The 18,082-nt window shown below is 48.6% G+C and overlaps 1 protein-coding gene and 1 long non-coding RNA gene across 2 annotated transcripts; one reads left to right on the top strand and one right to left on the bottom strand.

The window, feature by feature from the left end:
• The first annotated feature begins 3,211 nt into the window (after window positions 1-3,211).
• On the top strand, window positions 3,212-16,813 carry LOC120996442. Its single transcript, XR_005777780.1, has 3 exons — window positions 3,212-3,752; window positions 11,965-12,019; window positions 16,726-16,813. It is a non-coding gene; the product is annotated as an uncharacterized LOC120996442 (long non-coding RNA).
• Window positions 4,022-5,744, bottom strand: LOC120996441. Its single transcript, XM_040426345.1, has 2 exons — window positions 5,209-5,744; window positions 4,022-4,774 (listed from the first exon to the last, which is right to left on the bottom strand). The coding sequence occupies exons 1-2, from the start codon at window positions 5,224-5,226 to the stop codon at window positions 4,145-4,147; spliced, it is 648 nt and encodes a 215-aa protein (XP_040282279.1). The 5' UTR covers window positions 5,227-5,744; the 3' UTR covers window positions 4,022-4,144.
• Window positions 16,814-18,082: the final 1,269 nt, after the last annotated feature.

An 18,082-nucleotide genomic window follows, 5' to 3' on the forward strand; every position in this document is an offset into this window, starting at 1 on the left:
TGACCACAGGGGTGGCTCTTACTGGCAGGTAACAAAGACATGAGGCTGCTCTCAGCTAAGCATGGCTGAAGCAACCTGCAGACCTGCAAAAGCAGTGAGGCTTTATAGGCCAAGAAGCCACACCCCACAGTCGGACACACCCAGTGCACACACACACTAGGAAGGAGATTAACCCTTCCAACACCAGGGAAGGGAAAACACCACTTAAAGGAGACGTGCACACAATAACATAAAAAGTAAGTGCACACATACACACATAACTCAAAACCGCATGCACAACGTAGCGAGCTGCAATGGCACAGCTCAGCCTGCTACGCTGCCACATACACACTGTTGCCAGCGGCAACCACAGGTGAGGCAAATACCACAGCCCTCACCTGTGATTGAACACCAAAGAAAACCGCTGACAACCGCATGCGGTTCAGGAGTCACGGTCATAGCCATGGCCGTGACACCGCTGCCGAGCAGCTAGGTGGGTATTTCATTGTTTATTTTATTAACAGAGCAGAGGTGGCACTACTGAAAGGGGGGAACAATGGGGCATAACTACTGAAAGGAGGGAACAATGGGGCATAACTACTGAAAAGAGGGAACAATGGGGCATAACTACTGAAAGGAGGGAACAATGGGGGCATAACTACTGAAAGGAGGGAACAATGGGGCATAACTACTGAAAAGAGGGAACAATGGGGCATAACTACTGAAAGGAGGGAACAATGGGGCATAACTACTGAAAGGAGGGAACAATGGGGCATAACTACTGAAAGGAGGGAACAATGGGGCATAACTACTGAAAGGGGGAACAATGGGGGCATAACTACTGAAAGGAGGGAACAATGGGGCATAACTACTGAGAGGAGGGAACAATGGGGGCATAACTACTGAAAGGAGGGAACAATGGGGCATAACTACTGAAAGGAGGGAACAATGGGGGCATAACTACTAAAAGGAGGGAACAATGGGGCATAACTACTGAAAGGAGGGAACAATGGGGGCATAACTACTAAAAGGGGGGCACAATGGGGGCATAACTACATAAAGTGGGGGGCACAATGTGGGCATAACTACATAAAGGGGGGCACAATGTGGGAATAACTACTAAAAGGGGGGCACAATGTAGGAATTACTACTGAAAGGGGGGAACAATGGGGGCATAACTAAATAAAGAAAGGAACAATGGGGCATAACTACTGAAAGGGGGGAACAATGGGGGCATAACTACTGAAAGGGGCGAACAATGGGGCATAACTACTGAAAGGAGGGAACAATGGGGCATAACTACTGAAAGGAGGGAACAATGGGGCATAACTACTGAAAGGAGGGAACAATGGGGCATAACTACTGAAAGGAGGGAACAATGGGGCATAACTACTGAAAGGAGGGAACAATGGGGCATAACTACTGAAAAGAGGGAACAATGGGGCATAACTACTGAAAGGAGGGAACAATGGGGCATAACTACTGAAAGAAGGGAACAATGGGGCATAACTACTGAAAAGAGGGAACAATGGGGCATAACTACTGAAAGGAGGGAACAATGGGGCATAACTACTGAGAGGAGGGAACAATGGGGGCATAACTACTGAAAGGAGGGAACAATGGGGCATAACTACTGAAAGGAGGGAACAATGGGGGCATAACTACTAAAAGGAGGGAACAATGGGGCATAACTACTGAAAGGAGGGAACAATGGGGGCATAACTACTAAAAGGGGGGCACAATGGGGGCATAACTACATAAAGTGGGGGGCACAATGTGGGCATAACTACATAAAGGGGGGCACAATGTGGGAATAACTACTAAAAGGGGGGCACAATGTAGGAATTACTACTGAAAGGGGGGAACAATGGGGGCATAACTAAATAAAGAAAGGAACAATGGGGCATAACTACTGAAAGGGGGGAACAATGGGGGCATAACTACTGAAAGGGGCGAACAATGGGGCATAACTACTGAAAGGAGGGAACAATGGGACATAACTACTGAAAGGAGGGAACAATGGTGCATAACTACTGAAAAGAGGGAACAATGGGGCATAACTACTGAAAGGAGGGAACAATGGGGCATAACTACTGAAAGGAGGGAACAATGGGGCATAACTACTGAAAAGAGGGAACAATGGGGCATAACTACTGAAAGGAGGGAACAATGGGGCATAACTACTGAAAGAAGGGAACAATGGGGCATAACTACTGAAAGAAGGGAACAATGGGGCATAACTACTGAAAGGAGGGTACAATGGGGGCATAACTACTGAAAGGAGGGAACAATGGGGCATAACTACTGAAAAGAGGGAACAATGGGGCATAACTACTGAAAGGAGGGAACAATGGGGCATAACTACTGAAAGGAGGGAACAATGGGGCATAACTACTGAAAGGGGGGAACAATGGGGGCATAACTACTGAAAGGAGGGAACAATGGGGCATAACTACTGAAAGGGGGGAACAATGGGGGCATAACTACTGAAAGGAGGGAACAATGGGGCATAACTACTGAGAGGAGGGAACAATGGGGGCATAACTACTGAAAGGAGGGAACAATGGGGCATAACTACTGAAAGGAGGGAACAATGGGGGCATAACTACTAAAAGGAGGGAACAATGGGGCATAACTACTGAAAGGAGGGAACAATGGGGGCATAACTACTAAAAGGGGGGCACAATGGGGGCATAACTACATAAAGGGGGGGGCACAATGTGGGCATAACTACATAAAGGGGGGCACAATGTGGGCATAACTACTAAAAGGGGGGCACAATGTAGGAATTACTACTGAAAGGGGGGAACAATGGGGGCATAACTAAATAAAGAAAGGAACAATGGGGGCATAACTACTGAAAGGGGGGGAACAATGGGGGCATAACTACTGAAAGGGGGGAATAATGGGGGCATAACTACTGAAAGGAGGGAACAATGGGGGCATAACTACTAAAAGGAGGGAACAATGGGGTATAACTACTGAAAGGAGGGAACAATGGGGGCATAACTACTAAAAGGGGGGCACAACTACATAAAGGGGGGCACAATGTGGGCATAACTACTAAAAGGGGGGCACAATGTAGGAATTACTACTGAAAGGGGGGAACAATGGGGGCATAACTAAATAAAGAAAGGCACAATGGGGCATAACTACTGAAAGGGGGGAACAATGGGGGTATAACTACTGAAAGGGGGGGAACAATGGGGGCATAACTACTGAAAGGGGCGAACAATGGGGCATAACTACTGAAAGGGGGGGAACAATGGGGGCATAACTACTGAAAGGGGGGAATAATGGGGGCATAACTATTAAAAGGAGGGAACAATGGGGGCATAACTACTGAAAGGGGGCACAATGGGGGGATAACTGTTAAATGGGGGCACAAAGAGGGCATAACTACTAAAAGGGGGGCACAGTGTGGGCATAACTACTAAAAACCTGCTGCCTTTATGTTCTTCCACCATTTCCTCTTAAAGACCTCTCTGCAGGCCCCTCTCTTCCACCCCTGACCTCTCCGCTCTCATCTCCTCACACTCTCTCTCCTCTCTACATCCCCAGGAATCTCTCGAGCTCTGCCGCAGCCGCAGATCGTGCAGAGTGGAGGTGGGCGTGGCCTCCGCCGCTCGCTCAGCCACGTCAGCCTTCCCCGCCTAATAAAGTTTTTCGCTTTTAAAGCCGCCGCTCAGCATGCCGGGAGTTGTAGTCTCGGTCCTCCGCTGTGGAGGTTCTTCTCATGGACTGCTTATTGGGACCAGGCTGAGAAGCAGGAGGTGAGAGATCCAGCGCTGCGCACACTGCCGGGGCCGGGGAGCGCACTAACAGCCCGGGGGGTGGCGGGGTGACCCCGGGGATGTCTGCTCGGGGCAGCGCTAGAAGTTACGTGGGGGCAGATCCGGGCGGGGGTCCCGCTGCTCGGACCGGGGAGGTCTGGGACAGGGGGTCGCACAGTTTGGGGAAAGTTCATTTTGTCGCACAGTTTTGTGCCTCCCCCTGTGACCTCACTGCCCGCCGACAACTTTGCCGACAAGCAGGTAGTTGCGGGGAGGTGTCGGCTCTGCTGCCTCTGAGCTCCTGTCCTGGATGTGGTGGTTCCTGATGTCCTCAGCGTCCGGATCATGTCTCCAGTCCGGGAAGGAAGTTCTAAAGTGTCCTGTAAAGTCCTTCAGGGGCGGGAAAGCTGTCTGACAACCGGTGTGGGAAGAACTAGAGCTACTGCAGTGGACAGACGGGGGTTGTCGGCCACCAGGACTGACGTGTGACTGACGGGGGTTGTCGGCCACCAGGACTGACGTGTGACTGACGGGGGTTGTCGGCCACCAGGACTGACGGGGGTTGTCGGCCACCAGGACTGACGGGGGTTGTCGGCCACCAGGACTGACGTGTGACTGACGGGGGTTGTCGGCCACCAGGACTGACGTGTGACTGACGGGGGTTGTCGGCCACCAGGACTGACGTGTGACTGACGGGGGTTGTCGGCCACCAGGACTGACGTGTGACTGACGGGGGTTGTCGGCCACCAGGACTGACGTGTGACTGACGGGGGTTGTCGGCCACCAGGACTGACGTGTGACTGACGGGGGTTGTCGGCCACCAGGACTGACGTGTGACTGACGGGGGTTGTCGGCCACCAGGACTGACGTGTGACTGACGGGGGTTGTCGGCCACCTGGACTGACGTGTGACTGACGGGAGTTGTCGGCCACCAGGACTGACGGGGGTTGTCGCTTAGCTTTTCCAGAATTGCCTGGTTTATGCACCAAATGTGATATGGAAGATTTGTCCTTCATAATTCTGGAAGAGCTGTCTGACAACTCCTGTCATAGAGGTGATGGTGGCCATATTGGTTGTCACTCAGCTTTCCCAGAAGCAGATACAGTGACATAATGCAGCATATGGCGGTTTTATATGCAGGACCTCAGAGCAGATACATTGGGGTGTCGGTGTACACGTCCCCAGGGCCGTTATGTCACTGTAGTCGTGTAGTCGGCAGCGAGGACTTCTGTCTCTTCGGTTAGAGGGGCCTTTCCTAAAGACGACCACTTTTCCCAGCGCGGCGCTCCGGAATCCTTTCTATCGGATACGGCCGCCCGTGCTGACAGTTGGGTAAAGGGGTTGTCCCAAGATATAAACAAGATGGGGTATCTGATCTGGGGGGGTCTAACTGTTGGGATCCCCACAGATCACAAGAACGGGGCATCCCGAGTCCCCCAAATGGATGGAGCATGAGGGCTGCCACTACATTCATCTGTATGGGAACAGCTGAGCACTGCGCTCCTCCGTATCCTGTGGACACTTATAACTTTGGGCAACCCCTTTTACGCTCTGGGGCGGCTTTTATACCAGCGCTGTCCCCCGTTTTGGAGTTCAGGAATACTACTAGGCTGTGGAACCCATGGTCAGCAGTGGTCTGAGGCCGACCTGCCTGCGACTACCTGACTAGCTCCCTCTAGTGGTGGCTTCTTGCAGGCAGAAAAGTTTTTTTTTTTTTTGCAGACACAGCGCCACTCCTGTCTGTTGGCTGTGCCTGGAACTGCAGTTCAGAGATACTCTTCTGTACATAAAAAGTTTAGACTTTGACCCTAGGAAGTGTTCAGTTGTAACATCCGTCAGGGAAGACGAGCGCTCCTTCTGCATGGCTCAGTCCCGTCGTCAGTAAAGCGCTGCGTGATCTGCGCAGAGAATAAGAGCAGGAGCAGCGAGGCGCTGAGCTGGTGATGGACCTGACTATGGAGCGGAGTCCTGCACGCACCAGAGCCACCAGCCCAGATGTGACGACCGGCTGTACACAGGGTACCCGCCAGCAGGACACTTATTTGGCCGACTTGGGTCTTCTGACCCTCCCCCGTACACCTGCACTACCTGTTCGTCCGAGCATGCATGTGCCCACCTATGGGAGAGGGGAGAACGCCGCTGCCGGACACCTTTAGCGGAGGCTTATCTTTCCAGGAGCAAAAGGATCAGGCATGTTGAAACGCATCGGCCTGATCTTTATCTTGTCGGGAGGCCTCCACATGCAGATGGTCGCCGGCTGCTGCTGTGATTGGTTGGTTTGGTCAAAAATATCACTGGCCTAGAGGTAAGTTACAGAAATTGCGCTTCAATTAAAATAAAATCTAGAGCGCTGTATTTTTGCAGCACAAAATGGCGCCTGTGCTACATATATATATATTACATATAGTACAGTCTGACCACACATAGCGGTCTGATTTTTAAGTTCAGAATGTTACATATTTAGTTCTTTATTTGGCATTAATGGCAGCCAAGCTAAACCCCCCGGGGGGGTCCAGAGAGGGGCTCGCCCAGCTTTCACTCTCCCTGCCTTTGTCCCTTTTCAGCCTCCCATCAGCTTCACATCAGACGCTCCCCAGCCTCCATTAGCCTCAAATCAGCCTCCTATGAGACCCCCCCAGTCTACATCCGTCTCAGATCAGAGCCTCCCTAGTTTCAGATCAGACTCCCATCAGACCCCCCAAGCCTCAGATAAGACCCCCAGCCTCAGATCAGCCCCCATCAGACCTCAGATCAGACGTTTAAAATAAATAAACTTACCTCTCCAGCTCCGGACGGCGCTGCCTCTTGGCAGTCACTTACCCTCCCTGGTCGTCTTCCCGCCGCGCTGTACGTGTCAGGACACAGAGCGCGGCCTGGAAGACGACCAGGGAGGGTGAGTACAGCTAGCAATGCGCTGTTCTCACCTCCCTTGCCTCCCGCATTCTAGCGACCTCTTCCATAATGAAAGCGGTTATTAGCATCTTCACAATCTGTTCTGGCCGGGGGCCACATGAAATGATCCTGCGAGCCGCAGGTTCCCCGCCCCTGCTCTAATGGATATGGCAGCTTTAATTAAAGGGGTATCCTGTTCCTCTTAGGACTCATGCACATGACCGTATGTATTTTGTGGTCCACAAAAAATACGGATGACGTCCGTGTGCATTCTGTATTTTGCGGAACGGAACAGCTGGCCCCTAATAGAACAGCGCTGTCCTTGTCCGTAATGCGGGCATGTTCTATCTCTTTTTGCGGAATGGACATACGGAAACGCAATGCTCACGGAGTAACTTCTGTTTTTTTTTTTTTTTTGTGTGGACACATTAAAATGAATGGTTCCTCATACGGTCCGCAAAAAAACCCCTGAATGGACGCGGAAAGAAAATACGTCCGTGTGCATGAGCCCTTATATTGATGGTCTGTCCTTGGGATCCCGGATTTCGGGATTCATCACTTTCTATAATTGCTGACGACCGGATTGATGCGATCGCTCCTGTAGATGAATCACTTCTTCTCTATTTTTATCGTTGATTCATCTTTGAGTCATCAGCGCGAGCAGATCTACGGCCGGATGCATCGTGTGTGTGTCTCTTAAAGGGCACCCTGACGTTAAAGGGGTTTTCCAGGGCCGTTAAATCGATGACCTGTCCTGAGATTCGGTCGGGGTCTCGCTCTCAGCGCCCCCACCAATCAGCGGGTGTGGTGCACCATCCTGCCATTGCTTACCCAGACACTGCGCCATACATACAGCAGTGGCTGAGCCTGGTACTGCAGCGCGGTCCTGTTCTGGTAAGTGGGACTCAGCTGCAGTACCAGCCACAGCCACAGCCACAAGCAAGGCAAAATTATCCCCTGTTTAGTGTCCCTTTAAGAAGCCTGTGTACTGAAGATTGTGCCCCAGCCCTACAGTCACTGAACGGGTAACGACAAACTTGTTGGATCCTTGTTCTCCTCCATGGGAGCAGTCCGATGTAAGGGGGTTGTACAAGAAGGGTCTGCAGAAGCTGGACTGCAGTACGAAATGCGTGGTATCGACATGTTTCTGAAGGGGGAAAAAAAGACTTTTTTTTTTTTCTTTTTTTTTTTTTTGCTAATTTCTTAAAGGGGTTGTTCATTTGTTCATAGGATATGGCATAGATGTCTAGTAGGTGCAGTCCCACCTCTGGGACCTGATCCTATGTCCAAAACGAGGCCCCACCTTCTGCCACCATGAAGAGAGTGGAGGCCGTGCGTGGGCCGCTCTCTACATTCACTTCTGTGGGAGTTGCGAAAATTGCTGATCAGCGCACTTGGCTATTGTAGGAAGTTTCCGCGGCACAAAAAGGAGCGGGCCCCAGAGGTGGATATGCCGTCAGTGTGCAGGTGGGAACACCCCTTTAAAGCTGCTTGAATATCTATGACCACTTTGGCTTGCCCCTTGGTACCTCTAGAGGGCGCTCTTCTATTTTTCAAGATCAGGGACTAGAAGAACCAAAGGGACCAGAGCTGTCTAGGGCAGGATGCAGAGGACGCTGAGCAGTTGATTTTCGGTGCGTCAGTAATCGCAAGTTTATTATCCTCGCAGGTCAGGGAAGTTGACGCCGTCATGCAACTTTTGCACAATCTTTCTATTGCTCTTTATAACACGATGGGTTGAGTAGTTCTCTTCTGTTGATGTAACCGCTACGTCCACATTTTGCCTGTAGCCGCTGTCTCCGGGTTGCTGAAGCAGTAAATTACATTGCGCCGGCTTTTCACTTTAACCTTGATATTTCTATCTTCTTGTTTTGCGCCTTCTGTCTGTTGGTTCTGGGCCGCGATCCCAGGCCTTATGAGCCCACCTCTGCCGCCATCTTATCTCCTGGGTCTGCAGCTTAACGCTTGCGAGCAGCATGAACTGTACGCTGGACTGTCCATTAGACCGAAATGCGCCAGGATTGAACAGCTATATTATGCTGCGGCATCGGCCAGCTGGCATGAAATCTCCACATGAGGCCCAAAGCAGAAGGCGGGCGCGGGTTAATTATCTGGATGGATCATTAGTGAATCTGGGCCAGTGTTTTTTCATTTATTAACCTTTTCCATTTATATTGCTCACACAACAGGCCGGCATTTCCTCTTTTTTTGTACTTCTCTTCTCAGCTTTGCTGTATAGACTGAGACAGTTCAGCAGAGTCATCTCGTCAGTAGAAAGAAGGTATAAGATTTAAAGGGCACCCGTCAACAAGAGATTCCACAGTTGGCTATGCACATTACCTTATCATTTCAAGCATGTTGCCCCCGGTAATGCCGTTGTTCTGGTTTTATGTTTCATGTTTGCAGATAATAACTTTATTCCCCGCTCCCGCCCTCTGCTGATGAGCACGGTCAAGTCCAGGAGGCTGACTCTTGCATCCAGCAAGTGGTGGTCGCGGCTCCCAGATCCCTCCTCCTGTCCCTTAATTGTAGGTTTCGGTGGGGTGCCGTATCATCTCCTCACTTTTCCACACCTCGCGCACATCTGACTCCTCCAGGGCGCCTGCGCGGTAAAACTGGATGTACAGCTCCCGGCATCAGCGCTTCTCTGCGCATGCACCAGACATGTAGGACAGTGCATGCGCGGAAGATTTGCACGCATTCAGGATGAACAGAGGCCGGGGAGCGTTTGAGCCTCCAATATGGCCGCTCCCAGGGAAGTTTTTAAAACTTAAATAAAAAAAAGTTATAAAGAACAAAGCAAATATTTTTCTTCTACAGACCTACCTGAAACTGAAGGGGTTATTTTTTTTTTCCCCATGAAGACAGCCCCAGTCCCTAGACCCTTTTAGCATCTATATATATGATGGGGGGGGGGGTCTCCCCTTCTATGACCCATTCAGGTTATAGCATTGCCATGGTAAATGAATTCCTCAGGACATTTGTCAGCAGGATCAACCCTTTTAAACCAGCTATAATGCCTGGTAGGGCTAACCATGCTTACGTAAAACATAAATTCGTTGATGCATTCTTTTTTTTTTGCAAATATGCCAATTAGGACTAAAGTGCACTGAGGGAGGACCCTGGATACCCCCCCCCCCCCCTCCACCTGGATGCCTGGCGCTGTCAATCAAGTGGTAAAGGGAGTGTCCAGGGAAGCAGAGCAGAGGACATAAGGGGCACCAAGTGGCTAGGGCCCACCCTCAGAACACTTAAAGGCTATGTTCACCTTTGGGGGACTTTTTTTTTTTTTTTAAATGTTTATTATTGCATTGTATTTATTTTGATCTAAAAATCATTTTTTCAATTGGTCTTTATTAGGCTTCCATATTCTTTTTTTTCTGTGCCATAAATTTCTAAGATGGGGGAAAACTTTAATCCTAGTTATTGAAGACCTTCCTGTGTGGACATGACATTGAAGCTCAGGTGAAAACCGGCTGAATTAACTGATGGTGGTCGGCTTTCTCATCATGGTCTTTTTACATTGTCTTTTGGACTAGTTACTAGTTGGTTAGTGAATAAAGGTGAGCTGGGACGTGGGCTGTTTTACTACCCTCTGTGACCTCTAATGATTCATTGGGTGGAATATACGCAAAAAGTACTCACTGAACGAGGTGTGAACATGGCCTGTGGACTACTACTCAGCTTAGTTCTGTGTGTCTGCAGAATAGAGTGCAGCTCTGGAGTATACATCTCGGGATCAGTACAGGATATGTAATGTATGTACACAGTGACTGCACCAGCAGAATAGTGAGTGCAGCTCTGGGTTATAATACAGGAGGTAACACAGGATATGTACAGGATAACTAATGTATGTACACGGTGACTGCACCAGCAGAATAGTGAGTGCAGCTCTGGAGTATAATACAGGATGTAACTCAGGATCAGTACAGGATAAGTAATGTAATGTATGTACACAGTGACTCCACCAGCTGAATAGTGAGTGCAGCTCTGGGTTATAATACAGGATGTAACTCAGGATCAGTACAGGATATGTAATGTATGTACACGGTGACTGCACCAGCAGAATAGTGAGTGCAGCTCTGGAGTATAATACAGGATGTAACTCAGGATCAGTACAGGATAAGTAATGTATGTACACAGTGACTGCACCAGCAGAATAGTGAGTGCAGCTCTGGAGTATAATACAGGATGTAACTCAGAATCAGTACAGGATAAGTAATGTAATGTATGTACAGTGTGACTCCACCAGCAGAATAGTGAGTGCAGCTCTGGGTTATAATACAGGAGGTAACACAGGATATGTACAGGATAACTAATGTATGTACACGGTGACTGCACCAGCAGAATAGTGAGTGCAGCTCTGGAGTATAATACAGGATGTAACTCAGGATCAGTACAGGATAAGTAATGTAATGTATGTACACGGTGACTGCACCAGCAGAATAGTGAGTGCAGCTCTGGAGTATAATACAGGATGTAACTCAGGATCAGTACAGGATAAGTAATGTAATGTATGTACACAGTGACTCCACCAGCAGAATAGTGAGTGCAGCTCTGGAGTACAATACAGGATGTAACTCAGGATCAGTACAGGATAAGTAATGTAATGTATGTACACAGTGACTGCACCAGCAGAATAGTGTTTTTTTATATTTTCTGTTCAGTGTTCTTTTAAAGGGCATCTGTCAGCAGTTTTGTACCTATGACACTGGCTGACCTGTTACATGTGCGCTTGGCAGCTGAAGACATCTGTGTTGGTCCCATCTTCATATGTGTCCGCATTACTGAGAAAAATGACGTTGTTGTTACTCCTAGAAGCTCTGCTCTCTCTGCAACTGCCGCACTGTCTCTACTCTGACAGGACCAGACGTGATCACATTTGCACTGCCTGGTCCTGTCAATCAAAGTGGAAAGGCCGTGGCAGTTGCAGAGAGAGCAGAATCTCTAGGTGTAATGGCAACGCCCCCATTGCTCTTAGACTGTTGGCACCCATGAAGTTCCGATATCTCCATTCTAAACCTCCTGGTGAAGGACGAGCCAAACTTCATATTTACTGACGATCTTCCTGATGGTCAAGAAGAATTTTATTTCTGCAAGTCCATGACCTTGATCTCGGCACGCCAAGTGAAATATCTGATGTGTCATTAAGAAATGTCCACTTCTCTTACCTTCTGATGAGGGGTCTTCAGTATTGTTCCCGCAGTGCAGACCCCCACTGAATCCGCTTATCCCAGTGGGGGGTCATTATATATAAAATGAATGGACGTCCCCTGTGCGGTCTGCACCACTGAGTGATGAACCTGCTTCTCCATTACAGGCGGCAGTAAAGGACCGGGACGTTGGGAGAAGATCAAGAGGTCGATAACCTGAAGGTAGGGATACCTAAAGGTGAACTAATGCATGCAGATACCAGCCTGCCCACCGAGCTGCAATACCAGCCACAACCCATGGACAGGTGTGGCGCTGTTCCTGATGCATATATCTGACGCAGTCTGAAAAGAGTCCTAGAAAGGGAGGTTCCGAGCAGGGGATCTCTTTAGACGTGGGTTGTCTTCTTAAAGGGGTTGTCTCTATTAATTTTCTATGGGGCCGCCAAAAATTGCCGAGCATTGCCTCGGCTATTTCCATCGGGCCCATAGAAGTGAATAGGAGTGGTGGCCAGTCATGCTCGGTGCGCTTCTAGTCACTTCTATGGAGAGAGCGCTTGGTGGTGGCAGGACCGGAGTCCTCTAGCCACCACTTTGCCCTCTGCATTCTCGATATAGGTGCGGGTCCCAACCTATCAGACAGTGGGGGCATATCCTAGCGATATGCCCCCATTGTCGGAGATGAGACAACCCCTTTAAGACTACCATATTTTTATTTTTTTAACCCCCCCCCCCCCCCTACCCGTCTTCACTGGACTTATGGTCCCTGTCTGTAAACTTTAGCACGGACAGGGTCCCGTGCACTGCTGCAGCCAATGACTGACCGCAGCAGTGACATGTTCCCAAGTGGCACTTGACCCAGCAGTGATCTGCTGCTTGGAGACATCGCACCACTGAGGTCAGTCATTGCCTGCAGCAGTGTGCATGACATACGCCATGCGTCGCCGTTTAACCCCTTGTAAGTTAGAGTTAATGCGGCTGGCTTATATAAACATGGGGTCCACTCCCCTTTATCACTGAGCCCCGTTCGCTTGAATAGGCGGAGCCGCCAAGTCCTGGCCTCAGTGGTCACGTGCCATTCATGTCAATCACGTTTCAGATTTTTTTCTCTCTCCATGCTTGCTGTGTCGGGTGCTCCCTCTACCTTGTCGAGAGGTTTTGTCTGTAAAATAGCTTATTCTAGTGAAGTAATGGCGCACACGTATCCCCCGCCACCGCCGTGCTCCAGCTCAAGGCCGTTGCTGAAACAACAGACTGTAACGGGAATGCGAGGCAGAAACTGCAGATTTAGTCGCCGAGAAAACAAATGTTTCCGAAGACAAAAGGAATTTCCCCTGTAAGCCTGTGCGGAGATAAATCACTCTGACGCTCTGTACGGGATCATTTCTTAAAAATATATTTAGCAATAAATCATCAAAATTTCTGGCTTCCTTTCAAGAATACTTTTATTCTAGAGAATTTATAACGATAATGAAGCATATGAGGGAGTGCAGTAAAAAATATGTATTCGATCCTAATCATGGCAGACACCATATTTGATTACAGGTTGGTTGATTTATGGGGCAGGAGTCTGAGGATTAACTCATCAGTGTTTGAATGGTCTCTGTACTAAATCAGTAGTACAGGTGAATAGAAGAAACTTTATAATATAGCTAGTCAGAGAAAATGCTTCTTTCTTCTACTGGCAGCTCACTCCTCCTCCCCTTCTCTGTAGACTTTTATGTGCAACGTGTCTGTATCTCTCTGCACTTCCTCCCTCCTCTCTCCATAGATCTTTGTTCAGGAGCTGGCTATTTTGCTGTAGAGACTTCCCCTTGAAGGAAGGGCCAAACATCTCGTCTTCCCCCTGTCAGTCTCGCTGCTCTGCCATTTCTCTGAGTAGCGTCGCGGCTCTGCTGCAACTGCCTGAGCAGCACTGATGCCGACTGTGCATGTGCCGCTACACTTCCAGACGTCAGGGGCGCATGCACAGTTGGCATCTGCTCTGCTCAAGTAGCCATTACTTGGAGCAAGATGACATCGCCTGGCCCTGTCAATCAAGGGGGTTGTCTCTTGACCAGCTGCTCAAGGAGGCTGATTTTGGAATGAATGAGATTGTACTTCCCCAGTAACACAGTATGGCCTAAAAATGAAACCAGTAAAGCCTCTTTGACACAACTGTCCAACTTTGCTTTCAAAAAATGGTTTTCTCCAGGGCTGGTCCTCCCAGAGAAGGCTGGTCTGGATAAAGGGTTGGTCTTCTCAAACAGATGGTCTCAGCTTAAAACTCTTCTACCATTTTGTGTCTACAGCTCCTATGCAGGTCTATGTGTCTCCATATCTACAGACTGCAGGATCTCACTATACACGGGGGGGGGGGGGGGGGGGGGGTTTCTTTATAGTCTAACCATGGAGACACACAGTACGGTAAAGGTCATCTTCTCCACCCAATGTTTGAGACAGTAGAAGGCAACGTTCCTGTTGAGTAGGCCTTCACAAAAGCAATGGACATTCACGATCTTGGTACCCACCATGAAAGTTGTGGGTGTCCAGTGCGGACATCTTACCAAAGAGATCAGTGATCTCCATAGAAGGATTGGGTCCATGCTTGTCCAGAAGATTGGTGGGAGTCAGTATATGGCTGGAAAGATCTGCGCCTTCTATTGTATCCGTCCATCCAGCGCGTTTCATTATTGTATCCGTCCATCCAGCGCGTTTCATTGGTGGCCGTCTTGAAATAGACTTTGTGCTTTATCACAGAGCATCACATCTATGATAATGATTAATCTCATCCCCCCCGTGCACAACCAGGCCGTGTATACATTATTTATAGCTTAGTTATGTAGGATTACAGCTCTGAATATTTAATGCAGCTCTGCGGAGAGCCATTTCCTTGGATTTGGAGGAGGATTAAGGCCTAGTTTACAGGTCATTCATTAGTTGTCACTAATAATGTTTGACCCCTTGTATGCCGATGTGTTGTAAATTAGAAGTCTGAGCTTCTTCACTGCGGAGTCTGAGACTGCACTCATTAAAGGGATTGTCCGCTTTATTTATATTGATGACCTAATCAAACCGGGGGGGTTTTCCGACTCCAGACACCCCTGCCAATCAGCTGTTGGTACAAGCGAGCGCTGCTTTCTCTTCATTGTTTACCTCCTCGCCATTGATATCGCAGTGTTGAGCAGGTATAATTACAAGTATGGCTTCTCCATTCACTTCTATGGGACGGCTCCTTCCTATTCAAGTGAATACTGAGCGAGAAGGTAAACAATGAAGAGAAAGCAGCGCCAGTACAAACAGCTGATCGGCGGGGGGTGGACAACCCCTTTAACATTGGTTCCTGTAGCTTTAAATATATACAGTAGGGTAGGTTGGCAGATGCTTTTGGCACAAGAGGATGTGGACAGGGATTTGTACATAGGCAAATGATGTGTATTCTGGTATCAAGGGACATGACTGCTCAGCAATAATCCTTTCTAGCATCATTTCTAAAGAGGGTTCTTTTCGGTTAGAGCAGTATTATTATTATTCTTTGAAGAAACCTTTTACTGGGTGATTCCTATGGAAATCTGTCTCCAGGAAATTCACTGGTAAACCTGGCACAGTGTCTTGTAGGTCTAGCTGAATGTAATCATACTGGTAAACCTGGCACAGTGTCTTGTAGGTCTAGCTGAATGTAATCCTACTGGTAAACCTGGCACAGTGTCTTGTAGGTCTAGCTGAATGTAATCATACCTTTTCACGAGCGCGTGTTGCCCGTATTGTGGACTGCAAAGAGCGGGTCCACAATATACGGGCACTGGCCGTGTTCACCCTGTGTCAACCAACGACTTGAATGGGTCCGTAGTCCTCAAGATACGGAGCGGAGGCACTGATCGGAAGCACTACGGAGCGCTTCTGTGGGATTTCAGTCTGTGCCTCCGCACTGCAAAATTATAGGACACGTCCTATTTTTAAATTTTTTTAAGTGTGGTGCTGACCGTCTTGTGTGAAGCGCAAATCCATTCAGTGGGCCTGCGTCTGCAAATGGCGTGCACATGGACGGTGGCCGTGCGTTACGGACTGCTATTTGCGGTCCACAGCACGGGCACACATGGTCGTCTGCATGAGCCCTTGGGGATCCATTGCCTGATTCTGGAGAAAAAGTATTTTTTAATCCATATGCGAATGAGCATTTAAGCGCTCTCGAGATTGGTCATTTATAGAACCTGGATGGCCATCCACCAGTGATCTGTAGTAGTGACATTATTTTTTTTGTCACCCAGCTGCCCAGGTAACTGATGTCACTTGAGGGAGGAGGACGGTTTGAAGACTTCTACCTGCTGGCATTTTTTACTATTACGATGGATGTACCCGGATTACTTAGGTTACGCCCTCATGGAGGTATCTATGATGGCTCTCCACAACCCTGGACACCTCCATCTGGTTGCCTTGACTGGAGCAAAAAGTAAAAATGTGGAAATGAGACCTCAACCCTATTCCATTTAGGACCTATTCACACGACCGTAGTGCCGCCGTGCCCATGTGGCTGACTACAAACATAGGCTTCGGCCGTGTGAACTCCACATTGTGGTGCGGACCCATTGCCTTCAATGGGTCCACAATCTGCAAAAGACAGGTTTGCTGAACAGAGGCACGGACTTGGAAGCCAACTACAGCTATGTGAATGGGGCCTTAGATGAGGTGGGGTCACCAGGAATGGGGAATTGGTCCTTTTCTGCAGTGACTGACCCTGTGTATGAATGGTGGACAAGGTGTGGGTGTTACATGAACGCCTATCCGTTCACTATCCTGGTGATCTGATGTTGCACACACTTTCCCACTGAGTGCTGAACAAGCCCTTGGCTTCAGTACAGTTATCGGTGACCGTTCCTGCGCTCATCTGATGGCACATATGGGACTTGTTGACCACATCCATTATTAATTCTATGCTTCTTCTCACTTTCCAGATCTCCGGCTCGTCTGCCGAATATTACGGCTGATACACCTTACTGGTCTACAGCGAGACATCCTCGAGGATCCCACCACTAAAATGAGACAATTGAAAGGCAAAGCGAAGAAGGAGTCTTCCAGGGATAAGAAGGAGAGAAAACAAGCCATGCAGGAGGCCCGTCAGCAGATCACCACCATAGTGCTTCCCACACTCGCCGTTGTGGTGGCATTAATTGTGGTGTTTGTCTACGTGGCGACCCGTCCAAACACAATCGAGTGATGCAGATTCCCATCGGTATGGGTACAAAACGCTTCGTGCCAATAGAACCAAATGCAACTTTTTCTACGTTGACCGTTTATAAGGAGGAACCGCTCGTCATCCAGTGTTTTTACCTGTCCTTTTATTGAATGTAAAAACAAAAACATTTGGGAAACCGAAAAAAAGTGCCATAGTTTTTATGTAAAAAAAAATAAAATAAAAATCCCTTGTGCCTTTCTACAAATGATTCTTAAATATACCAACTGAAAAAATTGGTGTAGTTAATAAATCGGGGGGTCGGGCTTTCTTCATTCAGATTATCAGCAATGTTGCTATATTCTGTATCCGCTGCCAAATGACTCGATATGTGATGTCGGTGTAATATATTGTACCCTATATCTCTATTTATTTTTAGAATAAAGGATGGAACATCTGGTCCCTCTGCTTGTGCATATTATAGAACGTACATCGGTTTATGCTTTTTACTAATATTCCCCCCCCCCCCCCCCATATTTAGGGTCAATATAAACAGGTGGGGGTCTGACTCCGACTCCCGGTACCCCCTACGCTGTCTCCCAGCGCAGAGTAATTACAACAGCTCCGTCCCATTCAAAGTTACAAAGAAGCATTGAGGACATGTCATTAATATTAAAGGGGTTATCCAGGAATTAATATTAATGACCTATCCTCTGGATTTTGGTGGGGGTCCAACACCCAATCAGTTGCTAGAAGAGGCTAGGTGCCCTGTGAGCGCTGCAGCCTCTTCCTAGGTCAGCCCCATTCAAGTCAATGGGACGGAGCTGCAATACCAAGCACAGCCACTATACATGGTATGGCGCTGTGCTTGGCAAGCTGCCGGCTCCTGTGAGCGCCGCGGCTCCCGGAAACTGCTGCTCAGCAGGGATGCCTGGACTCTGACCCCTGTCGATGTGATTACCCAGATCACCCCCTTTAAGCCACTGCAAAACCCCTTTAAAGATGGGGGTCCAATATGATTGATAACCTTTTTGCAAACCTCAGTCAGTCATTGGCCATAAGAAAAAGAACTACTTGCATAATATAATGAACCACTTTCATTAAAGTAGCACTCACAACATTTTTTTATTCTCTGACCT

This window comes from Bufo bufo, chromosome 3 (assembly GCF_905171765.1).
Source record: "Bufo bufo chromosome 3, aBufBuf1.1, whole genome shotgun sequence".
Lineage (NCBI taxonomy): Eukaryota > Metazoa > Chordata > Amphibia > Anura > Bufonidae > Bufo > Bufo bufo.